At 62.9% G+C, this 18623-nt stretch overlaps 1 protein-coding gene across 1 annotated transcript; it reads right to left on the bottom strand.

Moving 5' to 3' along the window:
• Positions 1-501: 501 nt before the first annotated feature.
• LOC133626246 (leucine-rich repeat-containing protein 14-like) lies at positions 502-17198 on the bottom strand. Its single transcript, XM_062003869.1, is given in 7 exon segments — positions 502-1140; positions 2100-2203; positions 2205-2498; positions 6937-7021; positions 7492-7628; positions 7712-7791; positions 17177-17198. Coding segments are annotated over 7 exon segments (1254 nt in total). The 3' UTR covers positions 502-608.
• Positions 17199-18623: the final 1425 nt, after the last annotated feature.

Raw genomic sequence — 18623 nt, 5'->3', positions numbered from 1 at the left:
ATGAGGGTACCTGAGGCAAAGGTTCAGTCTGCAGAGAAGGAGGCTCAGAGGAGACCTGATCACTCTGACTCCCTGGCTGTGGCTGAGAGGGTCGGTCTCTGCTGCCAAGTTAAAAGCTACAGGCCAAGAGGAAAGGGGCTCAGGGTGCCCCAGGGGAGGTTGAGGCTGGAGCTGAGGCAGAACTGTTTCCCTGAGAGGGGTGTCAGCCCCTGTGACAGGCTGCCCAGGGAGCTGGGGGAGTGCCCAGCCCTGGAGGGGTCCCAGAGCCGTGGGGCTGAGGTGCTTGAGGGCCGTGGCTCAGTGGTGGCTGTGGCACTGTGGGGTCAGGGTTGGACTCCAGCAGCTCAAAGGGCTTTTCCATCTGTAATGATTCTCTGGTCAGTGCCCTGTGTGCCAGAACAGCAGCCAGCTCTCTCCTTGGTCCATTAAAAGCAGAAGAGCTCCATCCCCTCCGCTGAGCTCTGCCACTTCCTCCTGCCAAGCATCCCAGGAGGACTTGGGTTAATCGGGCAAGGTGGGGTTGGCTTTAATGAACTCACCATAACCGAGTGGCACAGCCCAGAGCCCGGCACAGCGCCCCGAGGTGAAGCTTCCCTGGGGGGGGGATGCTACAAGCTGAAGTAGTCGATGGCTCTGTAGCGCTGGAGGCTGGTCGTCCACACGGCGTCTGCTCTACCCGCGCTCGCCAGCAGCCGGCACAGCTCCGCCGGGAAACCCTCCTCCCCCTGCGTGGGGGTGTGGTGGCCGGAGCCCCGCGGCGGCTGCGAGTAGCCCACGAGGCGCAGGTCGGGCAGGGCCGCGCAGTGCCGGGCCAGGCCGCCCAGCGCCGCCGCGCTCAGGGGGGTGCCGAGGAGACCGAGGCAGCGCAGGCGGCGGCAGCGGCGCAGCGCCGGCAGCAGCAGCTCCAGCTCCGCGTCCCCCAGCTGACACTCCAGCAGCTCCAGCTGCAGCAGCGAGCACGAAGCGGCTTCCAGCAGTGTCCGCAAGGGTTGCAGGAGGCTGGGGGACGTGAGGTTGTGGCCACTCAGGTCCAGCTGGAGCAGGGAGGGCGCGTGGAGGCTCGAGAACAGGAAGATGAGGTCGGAGGGGAGCAGGCAGCAGAAGGCCAGCGCCAGGCTCTCCAGGGGAGTCTGCAGCTCGCTGGGAGGACAGGGTGGGGTGGCAGAGTGAGTGGGGAACCCCCAAAGCACCCCCAAACCACCACGAGGCTCTCCCCAAACCAGCCACAGACCCCTAAAACCCTGAGGCTGCCCAAATTCCACCCCCAGGATCCCCCAAAATCCCTCAGCTCCCTCAAAGTCTCCCCCAACCCCCGTGAGGTATCCCCAAACCTCCTGAGACCAGCCCCCTGAGCTGAGGCAGAGCTGCTCTGGGACTCCATCTCCTCATAAGTGTAGACAGTTGCACAGTGCCAAACTGGGCAACTCCCCTAAAACCCCCTGAGCCAAGGCAGAGCTGCTGTGGGACTCCATCCCCTCTTAAATCTTTGCCCACAGGGTGTAGACAGTTCCCCAATGCCAAACCCCAACCCCAAAACACCCTGAGGCTGCCCAAAACATCTTCAGGCACCCCAAACCCCTCTTTTATGCCTCCCCTGAGCCGAGGCAGAGCTGCTGTGGGACTCCATCCCCTCTTAAATCTTTGCCCAAGGGGCAAATGCCAAACCTTCCAAACCTTCCCCCCAAAACACCCTGAGCCCCCCCAAAACACCCTGAGACCAGCCCCCTGAGGTGAGGCACAGCTGCTGTGGGACTCCCATCTCCTCTTAAATCTTTGCCCACGGGGCAAATGCCAAACCTTCCCCCCAAAACCCCCTGAGACCAGCCCCCTGAGCCGAGGCAGAGCTGCTGTGGGACTCCATCCCCTCTTAAATCTTTGCTCACAGGGCAAATGCCAAACCTTCCAAACCCTCTCCCCAAAACCCCCTGAGACCACCCCCTGAGGTAGTGCAGAGCTACTGTTGGACTCCAGCCCCTCTTAAATCTGCCCCCACAGGGTGTGGGTGATGCCCCAATGCCACCCCCCCCCCCACACACACACATTCCCTCCCGCTGCAGCGTGTGAAGGTTTTGGAGTCCCTCCCCCAGCGGGCAGCTTACCCCAGGAGCTGCCTGAGTCTCCCAGAAAGCCTGGAGGAGTACAAATCGAGTTCCTTGAGGGCAGGCAGGGCCCGGAGGTGAGCGGCCAAGCAGCGGATGCCGGCGTCCATGCCTGGGGGCCGTGCGGCGCACGTCCACGTTGCTGTAGGGCAGCTTGAGGCTGCGCAGCGCGGGGAAGCGGCCGAGGTGAGGCAGCACTTCGCACAGCCCCGCCAGCCCCAGGTTGTTGAAGCGTAAAACAACTCTGCGGACGGCAGCAGGCTCCAGGGAGTCCAGCAGGGAGACGACGGTGGAGACGGAGAGCTCCTCGGCGTGGAAGTCGCGGCAGAGCAGGCGCAGGGGGGCGCAGGGCGAGCGGAGGGCGGCGCGCAGCAATAGGCGCGTAGCAATAGGGCACCCCTAAGCCAGCCCCCATCAATAGGGCATCCTATAGCACCCCTAACCCAGCCCCCATCAATAGGGCATCTTAGAGCACCCCTAACCCAGACCCCATCAATAGGGCATCTTAGAGCACCCCTAACCCAGCCCTTTATCTATAGGGCATCCTATAGCACCTCTAATCCAGCCCCCCATCAATAGGGCACCCCACAGCACCCCTAGATCTGCACCTCATCAATAGGGTACCCCTAACCCAGCCCTCTCTCAATAGGACCTCCCATAGCACTCCTAATCCTATCCCCCATTAATAGGGCACCCTATAGCACTCCTAACCCAGCTCCCCATCAATAGGGAACTCCAGGGCAGTACCCATGACCCACCCCTCTTAATGAGGGGTACCCCCAGCACCCCATAAAGGAAGCCTACAGCAGGATCTCCAACACCCCCCTTCCCTCCCTGGGCCCCCCTGTGCTGCCCTCACACCCCTCGACCCCCCTCAGCTGCCCTCACCCCCCCTCGATCCCCGGGGTCCCCTTCAGCTGCCCTCACCCCCCCCAATCCCCGGGGTCCCCTTCATCTGCCCTCAACCCCCTAATCCCTGGGGTCTCCCTCAGCTGCCCTCACATCCCCCAATCCCCGAGGTCCCCTTCAGCTGCCCTCACACTCCCCCAATCTCCGCGGTCCCCTTCAGCTACCCTCACGCCCCCAATCCCCGGGGTCCCCCTCAGCTGCCCTCACCCCCCACAATCCCCGGGATCCCACTCAGCTGCCCTCACGCCCCCAATTCCCGGGGACCCCTCAGCTGCCCTCACCCCCCCCCAATCCCCGGGGACCCCTCAGCTGCCCTCATGCCCCCACAATCCCCGGGGACCCCTCAGCTGCCCTCATGCCCCCTCAATCCCCGGGGACCCCTCAGCTCACCTCCCGCCCGCCGCCCCGCTCCCGCCGGGCCCCTCACGGCCGCGCTTCCAGGCATGCGCACTGCACCCCGGCACCGCCCCTCCGCCAATCAGAGCGAGAGTTTCACCACGGAAGGCGGGCCCGGCGTCGTTACTAGGTGCCGCCTGCCATCCTCGCCCGCCCATTGGCTGCCGCCGTGTCTGTCATCGCTTCCTCCCTTCTTATTGGCTGAAGGGCGGCGGCAGCGGGAAGTTCGATCTGAGCCCCAGACGCTGCGGTCCCTGCGCGGCTCCGGGAGGTCTCGGATCGCCCCGGGCCGGGGAACGGCCCCGCTCCGCACGCCATGGAGCGGCAGCGGGAGGTCAAGGCCCTGCTGAAGAGCTGGGAAGCGGCTTTTCTCCGGGAGCAGCGGAGGAAGCCCGGCCAGGTGCCCGCTGCGGGGGGCGGGGATGGGGAGGGGCGGCGGGGCAAAGTGGGTTTTTAATGGGGTTCTGAGGGGAAAGGTGGAGTTTTGAGAGGAAAAGTGAGGGGTTTTGTGAATTTCTGAGGAACAAGTGGGAATTTGGAGGAGCTTGGAGGGGAAAAGTGGGGTTTTGGTGGAGTGTTGAGGGGAAAAGTGGGGGTTTGGTGGACTTGTGAGATACAAGTGGAATTTTAGTGGAGCTCTGAGGGGAAAAGTGGGGGGTTTTGTGGAGTGTTGAGAAGAAAAGGGGTTTTAGTGGAGTTGTGAGTGAACAAGTGGCGATTTGGAGGATTTTTGAGTCTAAAGGTAAGTTTTTGGTGCGGTTCTGAGGGGAAAAATGGGTTTTGGCAGAATTTTGAGGGCAACAGTGGGTTTTACTGGAGTTTTGAGGGGAAAAGGGGGGGGTTTGGTGGAGTTTTGAGGGGAAAAGTGTTTTTTTGTGGGGTTCTGAGGGGAATAAAGGTTTTTGTAGAGCTTTAAGGAGAAAAGAGTGGGGTTGGTTGTCTGCTGAGGGGAAACAGTGGAGATTGGTGGGGTTCTGAGGGGAAAAGTGCGGGCTTGGTGGAGTCTGGAGTAGAAAAGTGGAGGTTCGGTGGGGTTTTGAGGGCAAAAGTGGGTTTTTGATGGGGTTCTGAGGGGAAAAGTGGAGTTTTGGTGGAGTTTTGAGAGGAAAAGTGGGGGATTTGTGGACTTCTGAGGAACAAGTGGGAATTTGGAGGAGCTTGGAGGGGGAAAAGTGGCATTTTGGTGGAGTGTTGAGGGAAAAAGTAGGGGTTTGGTGGACTTCTGAGGAACAAGTGGGGGTTTGGAGGAGCTTTGAGGGGAAAAGTGGGGGTTTTGTAGAGTGTTGAGAAGAAAAGGGGTTTTAGTGGAGTTTGGTGTGAAAAAGTGGCGATTTGGTGGATTTTTGAGTCTAAAGGTAAGTTTTTGGTGTGGTTCTGAGGGGAAAAATGGGTTTTGCAGAGTTTTGAGGGCAAAAGTGGAGGGTTTGTGGACTTCTGAGGAACAAGTGGGAATTTGGAGGAGCTTTGAGGGGATAAATGAAGTTTTGGTGGAGTTTTCAGATGAAAAGTGGAGTTTTGGTGGAGTGTTGAGGGAAAAAGTGGGGTTTTGGTAGAGCTTGGAGTGAAAAAGCGGGGGGTTGGTGGGTTTTTGAGGGTAAAAGTGGGGTTTTGGTGGGGTTCTGAGGGGAAAATGGGTTTTTTGTAGAGTTTTAAGGAGAAAAGAGCGGGATTGGTGGTCTGCTGAGGGGAAACAGTGGAGATTGGTGGGGTTCTGAGGGGAAAAGTGCAGGCTTGGTGGAGTCTGGAGTGGAAAAGTGGAGGTTCGGTGGGGTTTTGAGGGCGAAAGTGGGTTTTTGATGGGGTTCTGAGGGGAAAAGTGGAGTTTTGGTGGAGTTTTCAGATGAAAAGTGGGGTTTTTTGTGGAGTGTTGAGAAGAACAGTGGGTTTTACTGGAGTTTGGAGTGAAAAAGTGGGGGTTTTGTGGAGTGTTGAGGGCGAAAGTGGGGGTTTTGTGGAGTGTTGAGAAGAAAAGGGGTTTTAGTGGAGTTTGAAGTGAAAAAGTGGGGATTTGATGAGTTTTTGAGAGTAAAAGTAGGTTTTTGGTGTTGATCTGAGGTGAAAATGAGTTTTTGTGGGGTTTTAAGGGGAAAAGTAAGGTTCTGGTGGAGTGTTGAGGGCAAAAGTGGGGTTTTGGTGAGATTCTGAGAGGAAAGAATTGGGTTTTGATGGTGTTGTGGGGAGAAAGTGGGATTGTGGTGTAGTCTTGAGAGGAAAACTGGGTTTTGGCAGAGTTTTGAGGGCAAAAGTGGGGGATTTGTGGACTTCTGAGGAACAAGTGGGAATTAGGAGGAGCTTTGAGGGGGAAAGTGAAGTTTTGGTGGAGTGTTGAGGGAAAAAGTGGGGTTTTGGTGGAGCTTGGAGTGAAAATTGGAGGTTCAATGGGTTTTTGAGGGCAAAAGTGGATTTTTGATGGGATTCTGAGGGGGAAAATGGATTTTTTTGTGGAGTTTTAAGTGGAAAAGTGGAGGTTAGAGAAGAAAAGTGGGGATTTGGTGGAGTGTTGAGGGGAAAAGTGTGTTTTTAGTGGACCTTGGAGTGAAAAAGTGGAGATTTGGTGGGTTTTTGAGGGCAAAAGTGGTTTTTTTTTGTGGGATTCTGAGGAGAGAAAGGGTTTTTTGTAGAGTTTTAAGGAGAAAAGAGGGGCGTTGGAGTTCTGCTGAGTTGGAAAACATGGAGATTGGTGGGGTTCTGAGGCAGCAGTGGGATTTTGGGGGAGCTTTGAGGGGAAAAGTGGAGTTTTGTTGGTGTTTTCAGATGACAAGTGTGGTTTTAGTGGAGTTTGGAGTGAAAAAGTGGGGGGTTGGTGGATATTTGAGGGCAAAGGTGGGTTTTTGATGGGGTTCTGAGGGGAAGATGGGTTTTTGTGGAGTGTTGAGGGGAAAAGTGGTGCTTTGGTGGGGTTCTGACGAAAAAGTTGGGCTTTGGTGTAGTTTTGAGGGGAAAAGTGAGCTTTTTGTGAGTTTTGAAGGGAAATGTTGGGGTTTGGTGGAGTTTTAAGGGGGAAAAAGTGGGATTTTGGTGGAGTTCTGAGGGGAAAATTGGGGAGGTGATTTGAGGGAAAAAAAAGTAGTGTTTTTGTGGTGGTGTTTGGACAAAAAGATAGAATATTGGGGTTTTGGTGGTGAAATCTCTGCCAGGAGGCTGCAGTGAGCTGGAGGTCGGTCTCTGCTCCCAGCTAGTGAGTGACGGGCCAAGAGGAAAGGGGCTCAGGGTGCCCCAGGGGAGGCTGAGGCTGGAGCTGAGGCAGAACTGTTTCCCTGAGAGGGGTGTCAGCCCCTGTGCCAGGCTGTCCGGGAGCTGGGGGAGTGCCCAGCCCTGGAGGGACCCCAAAGCCCTGGAGCTGAGGTGCTGAGGGCTGTGGGTCAGTGGTGGCTGTGGCAGGGTGAGGGCTCAGGGCTGGGCTCCAGCAGCTCAAAGAGCTTTTCTAACCCAAATGATTCTGTGGTTTGCTCCCTGCAGCTGTGGCATCATCACAGATGCCAGTCCTGGGTCGCTCAGCACCATCTGCTGCCACGGCCTCCGCGGCCGCTACATCACCGTCACCATCCCGGGCCGGGAGGAGCAGTTCACTCTCTGTGAGGTCGAGGTCTACACTGTCCACCCCGAGCCATGAGGGGCTTTTAAGGGGGACAAGGTGAGGAGTTTCCCCCCTGGCACCAGGACCCTCTGACATCAGATGCCCCTGGAGGCTCCCTGTCGTCAGAACCACCCTAATAAACATCCCCATGGGGCCTCTTTGTGCATCACCATCCCCATCCCATAGGCTCCAGAGGACCATGGCATCACCATCCCCACCCCGTGGGCTCCACAGGACCATGGCATCACCATCCCCACCCCGTGGGCTCCACAGGACCATGGCATCACCATCCCCACCCCACAGGCTCCAGAGGACCATGGCATCACCATCCCCATCCCATAGGCTCCAGAGGACCATGGCATCACCATCCCAACCCCACGGGACCTCCAGCCTCTTTCCATCACCACCCTTGAGGCCCATGGGGTTCCACCATCCTCATCCCCACTCTGTGGCTCCCCAGGACCTGTGGTGGCCACCTCGGGGTGGGGGTGGCCGTGGGAGGTCACTCACTCGCCCGTGAAGCCTTTGGAGATGGAGTGGAAGGAGGTGAGTTCCACCGAGTCCAGGTAGGGCGGCCCCATCTCTGTCAGCACCTTCCTGAAGGAGTGGAAGGCCAAACCCTCAGCATACACGTTGTCCTGGTACACCTGGAGGAGGGGGGAAATTGGTGGGGTTACCTAGATGTTGGGGTCCACCTCACATACCCCCCGAGTCTGAGGGTCCCACTCACCTTGTCAGCCATGAGGAAGAGCCTCTCCTCGAAGGCGAATTTGATGACGTCCTCAATGCACTGACGGCTCTGGACCTGCCCTGGGAGGGGGGAGAAGGGGGGAGGTTGGCATAGCGGAGTGGGGGGGTCCAGTCCCACTCCCACCATGGGTTTGGGGGGCCCAGTCCTGCTCCTGATGGGTTTTGGGGGACTCAATCCCTTTTCCTGATAGGTTTGGGGGCCCAGTCTTGCTCCCTATGGGTTTGGGGTATGGGCTCAGCCCCACTCCTGATGGGTTTTAGGGGGCTCAGTCTAGTTTCCCATGGGTATGGGGGGGCTTAGACCCCCTCTCCTGATAGGTTTGGGGGACCCAACCTGCCTCCCTATAGATTTGGGAGGAGAGTCATCCCCACTCCTGATGGGTTTGGGGGGGCTTAGCCCCATCCCAACCTCAGGGTCCCATCCCAGCCCCAGGGTCCTATCCCCAGGGTCCCATCCCAGTCCCAGGATCCCATCCCATCCCTGATATCCCACCCCTGGGGTCCCATCCCACCCCTGGGGTCCCATCCCATCCCTGAGGTCCCATCCCAGTCCCATCCCATCCCATCCCTGGGGTCCCATCCCATCCCACCCCTGAAGTCCCATCCCTGGGGTCCCATCCCAACCTCAGGGTCCCATCCCACTCCTGGGGTTCCACCCCTGGGGACGCATCCCACCCCTGGGGTCCCATCCCAGTCTCATCCCACCCCTGGAGTCCCATCCCAGTCCTATACCATCCGACCCCTGAGGTCCCACCCCTGGGGTCCCATCCCAACCCTGGGGTCCCATCCAGTCCCACCCCATCCGACCCTTGGGGTCCCATCCCACCCCACCCCTGGGGTCCCATCCAGTCCCTCCCCACCCCTGGGGTTCCATCCCACCCCACACCTGGGGTCCCATCCGATCCCACCCCTGGAGACTCATCCCACCCCTGGGGTCCCATCCCATCCCACCCCTGGGGTCCCAACCAGTCCCATCCCATCCCACCCCTGGGGCCCCATCCCACCCCTGGGGCCCCATCCCACCTGTGGGCTCCCATCCCATCCTGTCCCATCCCATCCTGTCCCACCCCTGGGGCCCCATCCCATCCCATCCCACCCCTGGGGCCCCATCCCATCCCATCCCACCCCTGGGGCCCCATCCCACCCCTGGGGCCCCATCCCACCCCTGGGGTCCCATCCCATCCCGTCCCACCCCTGGGGTCCCATCCCGTCCCACCTCTGGGGACTCATCCCACCACTGGGGTCGCATGCCATCCCATCCCACCCCTGGGATCCCATCCAGTCCCATCCCAATCCTGGGGTCCCATCCCACCCCTGAACTCCAATCCTTGGGGTCCCATACAAACCTCAGGGTCCCATCCCACCCCTGGGGTCCCACCCCTGTGGTCACATCCCATCCCAGCCCTGGGGTCCCATCCAGTCCCATCCCATCCCACCCCTGGAGACTCATCCCATCCCACCCCTGGGGACTCATCCCACCCCTGGGGTCCCATCCCATCCCACCCTTGGGGACTCATCCCACCCCGGGGGTCCCATCCCAACCCTGGAGTCCCATCCCACCCCTGGGGTTCCACCCCTGAGGTCCCATCCCACCCCTGGGGTCACATCCCATCCCACCCCTGGAGTCCCATCCTAACCCTGGGGTCCCATCCAGTCCCATCCAATCCCATCCCATCCCACCCCTCGGGTCCCATCCCATCCCACCCCTGGGGACTCATCCCACCCCTGGGGTCCCATCACATCCCATCCCACCCCTGGGGTCCCATCACATCCCATCCCACCCCTGGGGACTCCTCCCAGCCCTGGGGTCCCATCACATCCCATCCCACCCTTAGGGTCCCATCCCATCCCACCCCTGGGGTCCCATCCGGTCCCATCCCACCCCTGGGGTCCCATCCCACCCTTGGGATCCCAGCCAGTCCCATCCCATCCCACCCCTGGGGTCCCATCCCATCTCACTCCTGAGGTCCCATCCCACCCCTGGGGACTCATCCCATCCCACCCCTGGGGTCCCATCACATCCCATCCCACCCCTAGGGTCCCATCCCCTCCCAACCCTGGAGTCCCATCGGGTCCCATCCCATCCCACCCCTGGGGTCCCATCCCCTCCCAACCCTGGGGTCCCATCGGGTCCCATCCCATCCCACCCCTGGGGTCCCATCCCATCCCACCCTTGGGGACTCATCCCACCCCTGGGGTCCCATCCCAACCCTGGAGTCCCATCCCACCCCTGAAGTCCTATCCCTGGGGACCCATCAAACCTCAGGGTCCCGTCCCACCCCTGGGGTCGCATCCCACCCCTGGGTCCCATCCCAGTCTCATCCCACCCCTGGATTCCCATCCCAGTCCTATCCCATCCCACTCCTGAGGTCCCACCCCTGGGGTCCCATCCCAACCCTAGGGTCCCATCCCATCCCATCCCTGAAGACCCATCCCACTCCTGGCATCCCATCCCACCCCTGTGGTCGCATCCCATCCCACCCCTGGGGTCCCATCCCACCCCTGAGGTCCCGTCCCACCCCACCCCTGGGGTCCCACCCCACCCCTGGGGTCCCATCCCATCCCACCCCTGGGGTCCCATCCCACCCTTGGGGTCCCATCCCATCCCACCCCTGGGTACTCATCCCACGCCTAGGGATCCATTCCACCCCTGGGGTCCCATCCCATTCCACCCCTGGGGTCCCATCCCACCCCCCCTCGAGGACTCATCCCACCCCTGGGGTCCCATCCCACACCTTAGGTCCCATCCCACCCCTGGGGTCCCATCCAGTCCCATCCCACCCCTGGGATCCCATTCCATCCCACCCCTAGGGTCCCATCCCATCCCAACCCTGGGGTCCCATCTAGTCCTATGCCATCCCACCCCTGGGGTCCCATCCTATCCCATCCCTGGGGTCCCATCCCAACCCTGGGGTCCCAGTCAGTCCCATCCCACCCCTGGGGTCCCATCCCATCCCACCCCTGGGGTCCCATCCAGTCCCATCCAATCCCATCCCATCCCACCCCTGGGGTCCCATCCCATCCCACCCCTGGGGTCCCATCCCATCCCACCCCTGGGGTCCCATCCCACCCCTGGGGTCCCATCCCAACCCTGGGGTCCCATCCAGTCCCATTCAGTCCCATCCAATCCCATCCCATCCCACCCCTGGGGTCCCATCCCACCCCTGGGGTCCCAACCAGTCCCATCCCACCCCTGGGGTCCCATCACATCCCATCCCACCCCTGGGGTCCCATCACATCCCATCCCACCCCTGGGGACTCATCCCATCCCACCCCTGGGGTCCCATCACATCCCATCCCACCCCTCGGGTCCCATCACATCCCATCCCACCCCTGGGGCCCCATCCCATCCCACCCCTGGGGCCCCATCCCATCCCACCCCTGGGGCCCCATCCCACCCCTGGGGACTCATCCCACCTGTGGGCTCCCATCCCATCCTGTCCCATCCCATCCTGTCCCACTCCTGGGTTCCCATCCCATCCCATCCCACCCCTGGGGCCCCATCCCATCCCATCCCACCCCTGGGGCCCCATCCCACCCCTGGGGTCCCATCCCATCCCGTCCCACCCCTGGGGTCCCATCCCGTCCCACCTCTGGGGACTCATCCCACCACTGGGGTCGCATGCCATCCCATCCCACCCCTGGGATCCCATCCAGTCCCATCCCAATCCTGGGGTCCCATCCCACCCCTGAACTCCAATCCTTGGGGTCCCATACAAACCTCAGGGTCCCATCCCACCCCTGGGGTCCCACCCCTGTGGTCACATCCCATCCCAGCCCTGGGGTCCCATCCAGTCCCATCCCATCCCACCCCTGGAGACTCATCCCATCCCACCCCTGGGGACTCATCCCACCCCTGGGGACTCATCCCACCCCTGGGGTCCCATCCCATCCCACCCTTGGGGACTCATCCCACCCCTGGGGTCCCATCCCAACCCTGGAGTCCCATCCCACCCCTGAAGTCCCATCCCTGGGGTCCCATCCCAACCTCAGGGTCCCATCCCACCCCTGGGGTTCCACCCCTGAGGTCCCATCCCACCCCTGGGGTCACATCCCATCCCACCCCTGGAGTCCCATCCTAACCCTGGGGTCCCATCCAGTCCCATCCCACCCCTGGGGTCCCATGCAGTCCCATCCAATCCCATCCCATCCCACCCCTCGGGTCCCATCCCATCCCACCCCTGGGGACTCATCCCACCCCTGGGGTCCCATCACATCCCATCCCACCCCTGGGGACTCCTCCCAGCCCTGGGGTCCCATCACATCCCATCCCACCCCTAGGGTCCCATCCCATCCCACCCCTGGGGTCCCATCCAGTCCCATCCCATCCCACCCCTGGGGTCCCATCCCATCCCACCCCTGGGGTCCCATCCCACCCTTGGGATCCCAGCCAGTCCCATCCCACCCCTGGGGTCCCATCCCATCTCACTCCTGAGGTCCCATCCCACCCCTGGGGACTCATCCCATCCCACCCCTGGGGTCCCATCACATCCCATCCCACCCCTAGGGTCCCATCCCCTCCCAACCCTGGGGTCCCATCGGGTCCCATCCCATCCCACCCCTGGGGTCCCATCCCCTCCCAACCCTGGGGTCCCATCGGGTCCCATCCCATCCCACCCCTGGGGTCCCATCCCATCCCACCCTTGGGGACTCATCCCACCCCTGGGGTCCCATCCCAACCCTGGAGTCCCATCCCACCCCTGAAGTCCTATCCCTGGGGTCCCATCAAACCTCAGGGTCCCGTCCCACCCCTGGGGTCGCATCCCACCCCTGGGTCCCATCCCAGTCTCATCCCACCCCTGGATTCCCATCCCAGTCCTATCCCATCCCACTCCTGAGGTCCCACCCCTGGGGTCCCATCCCAACCCTGGGGTCCCATCCCATCCCATCCCTGAAGACCCATCCCACCCCTGTGGTCGCATCCCATCCCACCCCTGTGGTCGCATCCCATCCCACCCCTGGGGTCCCATCCCACCCCTGAGGTCCCATCCCACCCCACCCCTGGGGTCCCACCCCACCCCCGGGGACCCATCCCACCCCGGGGGTCCCATCCCATCCCACCCCTGGGGTCCCATCCCACCCTTGGGGTCCCATCCCATCCCAGCCCTGGGTACTCATCCCACGCCTAGGGATCCATTCCACCCCTGGGGTCCCATCCCATTCCACCCCTGGGGTCCCATCCCATTCCACCCCTGGGGTCCCATCCCATCCCACCCCTGGGGTCCCAAGCAGTCCCATCCCACCCCTGGGGTCCCATCACATCCCATCCCAACCCTAGGGTCTCATCCCACCCCTGGGGACTCATCCCATCCCACCCCTGGGGTCCCATCACATCCCATCCCACCCCTATGGTCCCATCCCCTCCCAACCCTTGTGTCCCATCCAGTCCCATGCCATCCCACCCCTGGGGTCCCATCACATCCCGCCCCTGGGGTCCCATCCCATCCCATCCCACCCCTCGGGTCCCATCCCATCCCACCCCTGGAGACCTATCCCATCCCTGAAGTCCTATCCCTAGGGTCCCATCCCAACCTCAGGGTCCCATCCCACCCCTGGGGTTCCTCCCCTGAGGTCCCATCCCAACCTTGGGGTCCCATCCCAGTCTCATCCCACCCCTGGAGTCCCATCCCAGTCCTATCCCATCCCACCCCTGAGGTCCCACACCTGGGGTCCCATCCCAACCCTGGGGTCCCATCCAGTCCCATCCCATTCCATCCCACCCCTGGAGTCGCATCCCACCCCTGGGGTCCCATCCCAGTCTCATCCCACTCCTGGATTCCCATCCCAGTCCTATCCCATCCCACTCCTGAGGTCCCATCCCTGGGGTCCCATCCCACCCCTGGGGTCCCTTCCCATCCCATCCCTGAAGACTCATCCCACCCCTGGGGTCCCATCCCATCCCAACCCTGGGGTCCCATCCAGTCCCATCCCATCCCACCCCTGGAGTCCCATCCCACCCCTGGGGTCTCATCCCTGGTGTCCCATCCCAACCTCAGGGTCCCTTCCCACCCCTGGGGTCCCATCCCATCCCACCCCTGGGCTCCCATCCCAACCCTGGAGTCCCATCCCACCCCTGAAGTCCCATCCCAGGTGTCCCATCCCAACCTCAGGGTCCCATCCCACCCCTGGGGTTCCACCCCTGAGGTCCCATCCCAACCCTGGGGTCCCATCCCATCCCACCCCTGGGGACCCATCCCAACCCTGGGGTCCCAGCCAGTCCCATCCCATCCCACCCCTGGGGTCCCACCACACCCCTGGGGTCCCATCCCACCCGTGGGATCCCATCCCATCCCTCCCATCGCACCCCTAGGGTCCCCTCCCATCCCACCCCTGGGGTCCCATTCCATCCCCTCTCATCCCACCCCTGGGGACCCATCCCAACCCTGGTGTCCCATCCAGTCCCATCCCACCCCTGTGGTCCCATCCCACACCTTAGGTCCCATCCCACCCCTGGGGTCCCATCCAGTCCCATCCCACCCCTGGGATCCCATTCCATCCCACCCCTAGGGTCCCATCCCATCCCAACCCTGGGGTCCCATCTAGTCCTATGCCATCCCACCCCTGGGGTCCCATCCTATCCCATCCCTGGGGTCCCATCCCAACCCTGGGGTCCCAGTCAGTCCCATCCCACCCCTGGGGTCCCATCCCATCCCACCCCTGGGGTCCCCTCCCACCCCTAGGGTCCCCTCCCATCCCACCCCTAGGGTCCCCTCCCATCCCACCCCTGGGGTCCCATCCCACCCCTGGGGTCCCATCCAGTCCCATCCAATCCCATCACATCCCACCCCTGGGGTCCCATCCCATCCCACCCCTGGGGACTAATCCCACCCCTGGGGTCCCATCACATCCCATCCCACCCCTATGGTCCCATCCCCTCCCAACCCTTGGGTCCCATCCAGTCCCATGACATTCCGCCCCTGGGGTCCCATCACATCCCGCCCCTGGGGTCCCATCCCATCCCACCCCTCGGGTCCCATCCCATCCCACCCCTGGAGACCTATCCCATCCCTGAAGTCCTATCCCTAGGGTCCCATCCCAACCTCAGGGTCCCATCCCACCCCTGGGGTTCCTCCCCTGAGGTCCCATCCCAACCCTGGGGTCCCATCCCAGTCTCATCCCACCCCTGGAGTCCCATCCCAGTCCTATCCCATCCCAGGCCTGAGGTCCCACACCTGGGGTCCCATCCCAACCCTGGGGTCCCATCCAGTCCCATCCCATTCCATCCCACCCCTGGAGTCGCATCCCACCCCTGGGGTCCCATCCCAGTCTCATCCCACTCCTGGATTCCCATCCCAGTCCTATCCCATCCCACTCCTGAGGTCCCACCCCTGGGGTCCCATCCCACCCCTGGGCTCCCTTCCCATCCCATCCCTGAAGACTCATCCCACCCCTGGGGTCCCATCCCATCCCAACCCTGGGGTCCCATCCAGTCCCATCCCATCCCATCCCTGGGGTCTCATCCCACCCCTGAGGTCCCATCCCACCCCTGGGGTCCCATCCCATCCCACCCCTGGGCTCCCATCCCAACCCTGGAGTCCCATCCCACCCCTGAAGTCCCATCCCTGGTGTCCCATCCCATCTCAGGGTCCCATCCCACCCCTGGGGTTCCACCCCTGGGGTCCCATCCCATCCCACCCCTGGGGACCCATCCCAACCCTGGGGTCCCAGCCAGTCCCATCCCACCCCACCCCTGGGGTCCCACCCCACCCCTGGGGTCCCATCCCACCCGTGGGATCCCATCCCATCCCTCCCATCCCACCCCTAGGGTCCCCTCCCATCCCACCCCTGGGGTCCCATTCCATCCCCTCTCATTCCACCCCTGGGGTCCCATCCTAACCCTGGGGTCTCATCCAGTCCCATCCAATCCCATCCCATCCCACCCCTGGGGTCCCATCCCATCCCACCCCTGGGGACTTATCCCACCCCTGGGGTCCCATCCCATCCCATCCCACCCCTGGGGTCCCATCCCATCCCACCCCTGGGGTCCCATCCCATCCCACCCCTGGAGACCCATTGCACCCCTGAAGTCCCACCCCTGGGGTCCCATCCCAGTCTCATCCCACCCCTCGATTCCCATCCCAGTTCTATCCCATCCCACCCCTGGGGTCCCATCCCATCCCACCCCTGGGGTCCCATCCCACCCCTGGGGTCCCATCCCAACCCTGGGGTCCCATCCAGTCCCATCCCATCCCACCCCTGGGGTCCCATCCCATCCCACCCCTGGGGTCCGAACCAGTCCCATCCCACCCCTGGGGTCCCATCCCATCCCAACCCTGGTGTCCCATCCCAACCCTGGGGCCTCATCCCATCCCACACCTGGGGTCCCATCACATCCCATCCCAACCCTAGGGTCTCATCCCACCCCTGGGGACTCATCCCATCCCACCCCTGGGGTCCCATCACATCCCATCCCACCCCTATGGTCCCATCCCCTCCCAACCCTTGGGTCCCATCCAGTCTCATGCCATCCCACCCCTGGGGTCCCATCACATCCCGCCCCTGGGGTCCCATCCCATCCCATCCCACCCCTCGGGTCCCATCCCATCCCACCCCTGGACACCTATCCCATCCCTGAAGTCCTATCCCTAGGGTCCCATCCCAACCTCAGGGTCCCATCCCACCCCTGGGGTTCCTCCCCTGAGGTCCCATCCCAACCTTGGGGTCCCATCCCAGTCTCATCCCACCCCTGGAGTCCCATCCCAGTCCTATCCCATCCCACCCCTGAGGTCCCACACCTGGGGTCCCATCCCAACCCTGGGGTCCCATCCAGTCCCATCCCATTCCATCCCACCCCTGGAGTCGCATCCCACCCCTGGGGTCCCATCCCAGTCTCATCCCACTCCTGGATTCCCATCCCAGTCCTATCCCATCCCACTCCTGAGGTCCCACCCCTGGGGTCCCATCCCACCCCTGGGGTCCCTTCCCATCCCATCCCTGAAGACTCATCCCACCCCTGGGGTCCCATCCCATCCCACCCCTGGGGTCCCATCCAGTCCCATCCCATCCCACCCCTGGGGTCCCTTCCCACCCCTGGGGTCCCTTCCCACCCCTGAGGTCCCTTCCCACCCCTGGGGTCCCATCCCATCCCACCCCTGGGCTCCCATCCCAACCCTGGAGTCCCATCCCACCCCTGAAGTCCCATCCCTGGTGTCCCATCCCAACCTCAGGGTCCCATCCCACCCCTGGGGTTCCACCCCTGAGGTCCCATCCCACCCCTGGGGTCCCATCCCATCCCACCCCTGGGGACCCATCCCACCCCTGGGGTCCCATCCCACCCCTGGGGACTCATCCCACCCCTGGGGTCCCATCACATCCCAACCCTGGGGTCCCATCCAGTCCCATCCCATCCCACCCCTGGGGTTCCATCCCATCCCAGCCCTGGGGTTCCATCCCATCCCAACCCTGGGGTCCCATCCAGTCCCATCCCACCCCTGGGGTCCCATACCATCCCAACCCTGGAATCCCATTCCGCCCCTGAAGTCCCATCCCTGGGGTCCCATCCCATCCCAACCCTGGGGTCCCTTGCCATCCCACCCCTGGGAACTCATCCCACCCATGGGGTTCCATCCCAACCCATCCCATCCCACCCCTGGGGTCCTATCCCACCCCTGGGGTCCCATCCCACCTTTGGGGACTCATCCCACTCCTAGGGTCCCATCCCAACCCTGGGGTCCCATCCAGTCCCATCCCAACCCTGGGATCCCATCCCACCCCTGGGGTCCCATCCCATCCCACCCCTGGGGACCCATCCAGTCCCATCCCACTCCTGGGATCCCATCCCATCCCACCCCTGGGGTCCCATCCCATCCCACCCCTGGGGACCCATCCAGTCCCATCCCACCCCTGGGGACTCATCCCACCCCTGGAGTCCCATCTCATCCCATCCCATCCCACCCCTGGGGTCCCATCCAGTCCCATCCCACCCCTGGGGTCGCATCCCACCCCTGGGGTCCCATCCCTGGGGTCCCATTCCAACCTCAGGGTCCCACCCCACCCTTGGGGTCCCACCCCTGGGGTCGCATCCCACCCCTGGGGTCCCATCCCTGGGGTCCCATTCCAACCTCAGGGTCCCATCCCACCCTTGGGGTTCCACCCCTGGGGTCGCATCCCACCCCTGGGGTCCCATCCCAGTCTCATCCCACCCCTGGAGTCCTATCCCATCCCACCCCTGAGGTCCCACCCCTAAGGTCCCATCCCATCCCAACCCTGGTGTCCCATCCAGTACCGTACCATCCCATCCCATCCCATCCCATCCCTGGGGACCCATCCCATCCCAACCCTGGGTTCCCATCTCGTCCCATCCCAACCCTGGAGTCCCATCCAATCCCATCCCTGGGGTCCCATCCCATTCCACCCCTGGGGTCCCAACCCGTCCCATCCAGTCCCATCCCACCCCTGGGGTCCCATCCCAGTCTCATCCCACTCCTGGATTCCCATCCCAGTCCTATCCCATCCCACTCCTGAGGTCCCACCCCTGGGGTCCCATCCCACCCCTGGGGTCCCTTCCCATCCCATCCCTGAAGACTCATCCCACCCCTGGGGTCCCATCCCATCCCACCCCTGGGGTCCCATCCAGTCCCATCCCATCCCACCCCTGGGGTCCCTTCCCACCCCTGGGGTCCCTTCCCACCCCTGAGGTCCCTTCCCACCCCTGGGGTCCCATCCCATCCCACCCCTGGGCTCCCATCCCAACCCTGGAGTCCCATCCCACCCCTGAAGTCCCATCCCTGGTGTCCCATCCCAACCTCAGGGTCCCATCCCACCCCTGGGGTTCCACCCCTGAGGTCCCATCCCACCCCTGGGGTCCCATCCCATCCCACCCCTGGGGACCCATCCCACCCCTGGGGTCCCATCCCACCCCTGGGGACTCATCCCACCCCTGGGGTCCCATC

The sequence above is a fragment of the Colius striatus genome, chromosome 10 (genome assembly GCF_028858725.1).
Source record: "Colius striatus isolate bColStr4 chromosome 10, bColStr4.1.hap1, whole genome shotgun sequence".
In the NCBI taxonomy this organism is placed as follows: domain Eukaryota; kingdom Metazoa; phylum Chordata; class Aves; order Coliiformes; family Coliidae; genus Colius; species Colius striatus.
Note: the sequence above shows the minus strand (reverse complement) of the source record. Positions and strands in the feature narration are given on the sequence as shown.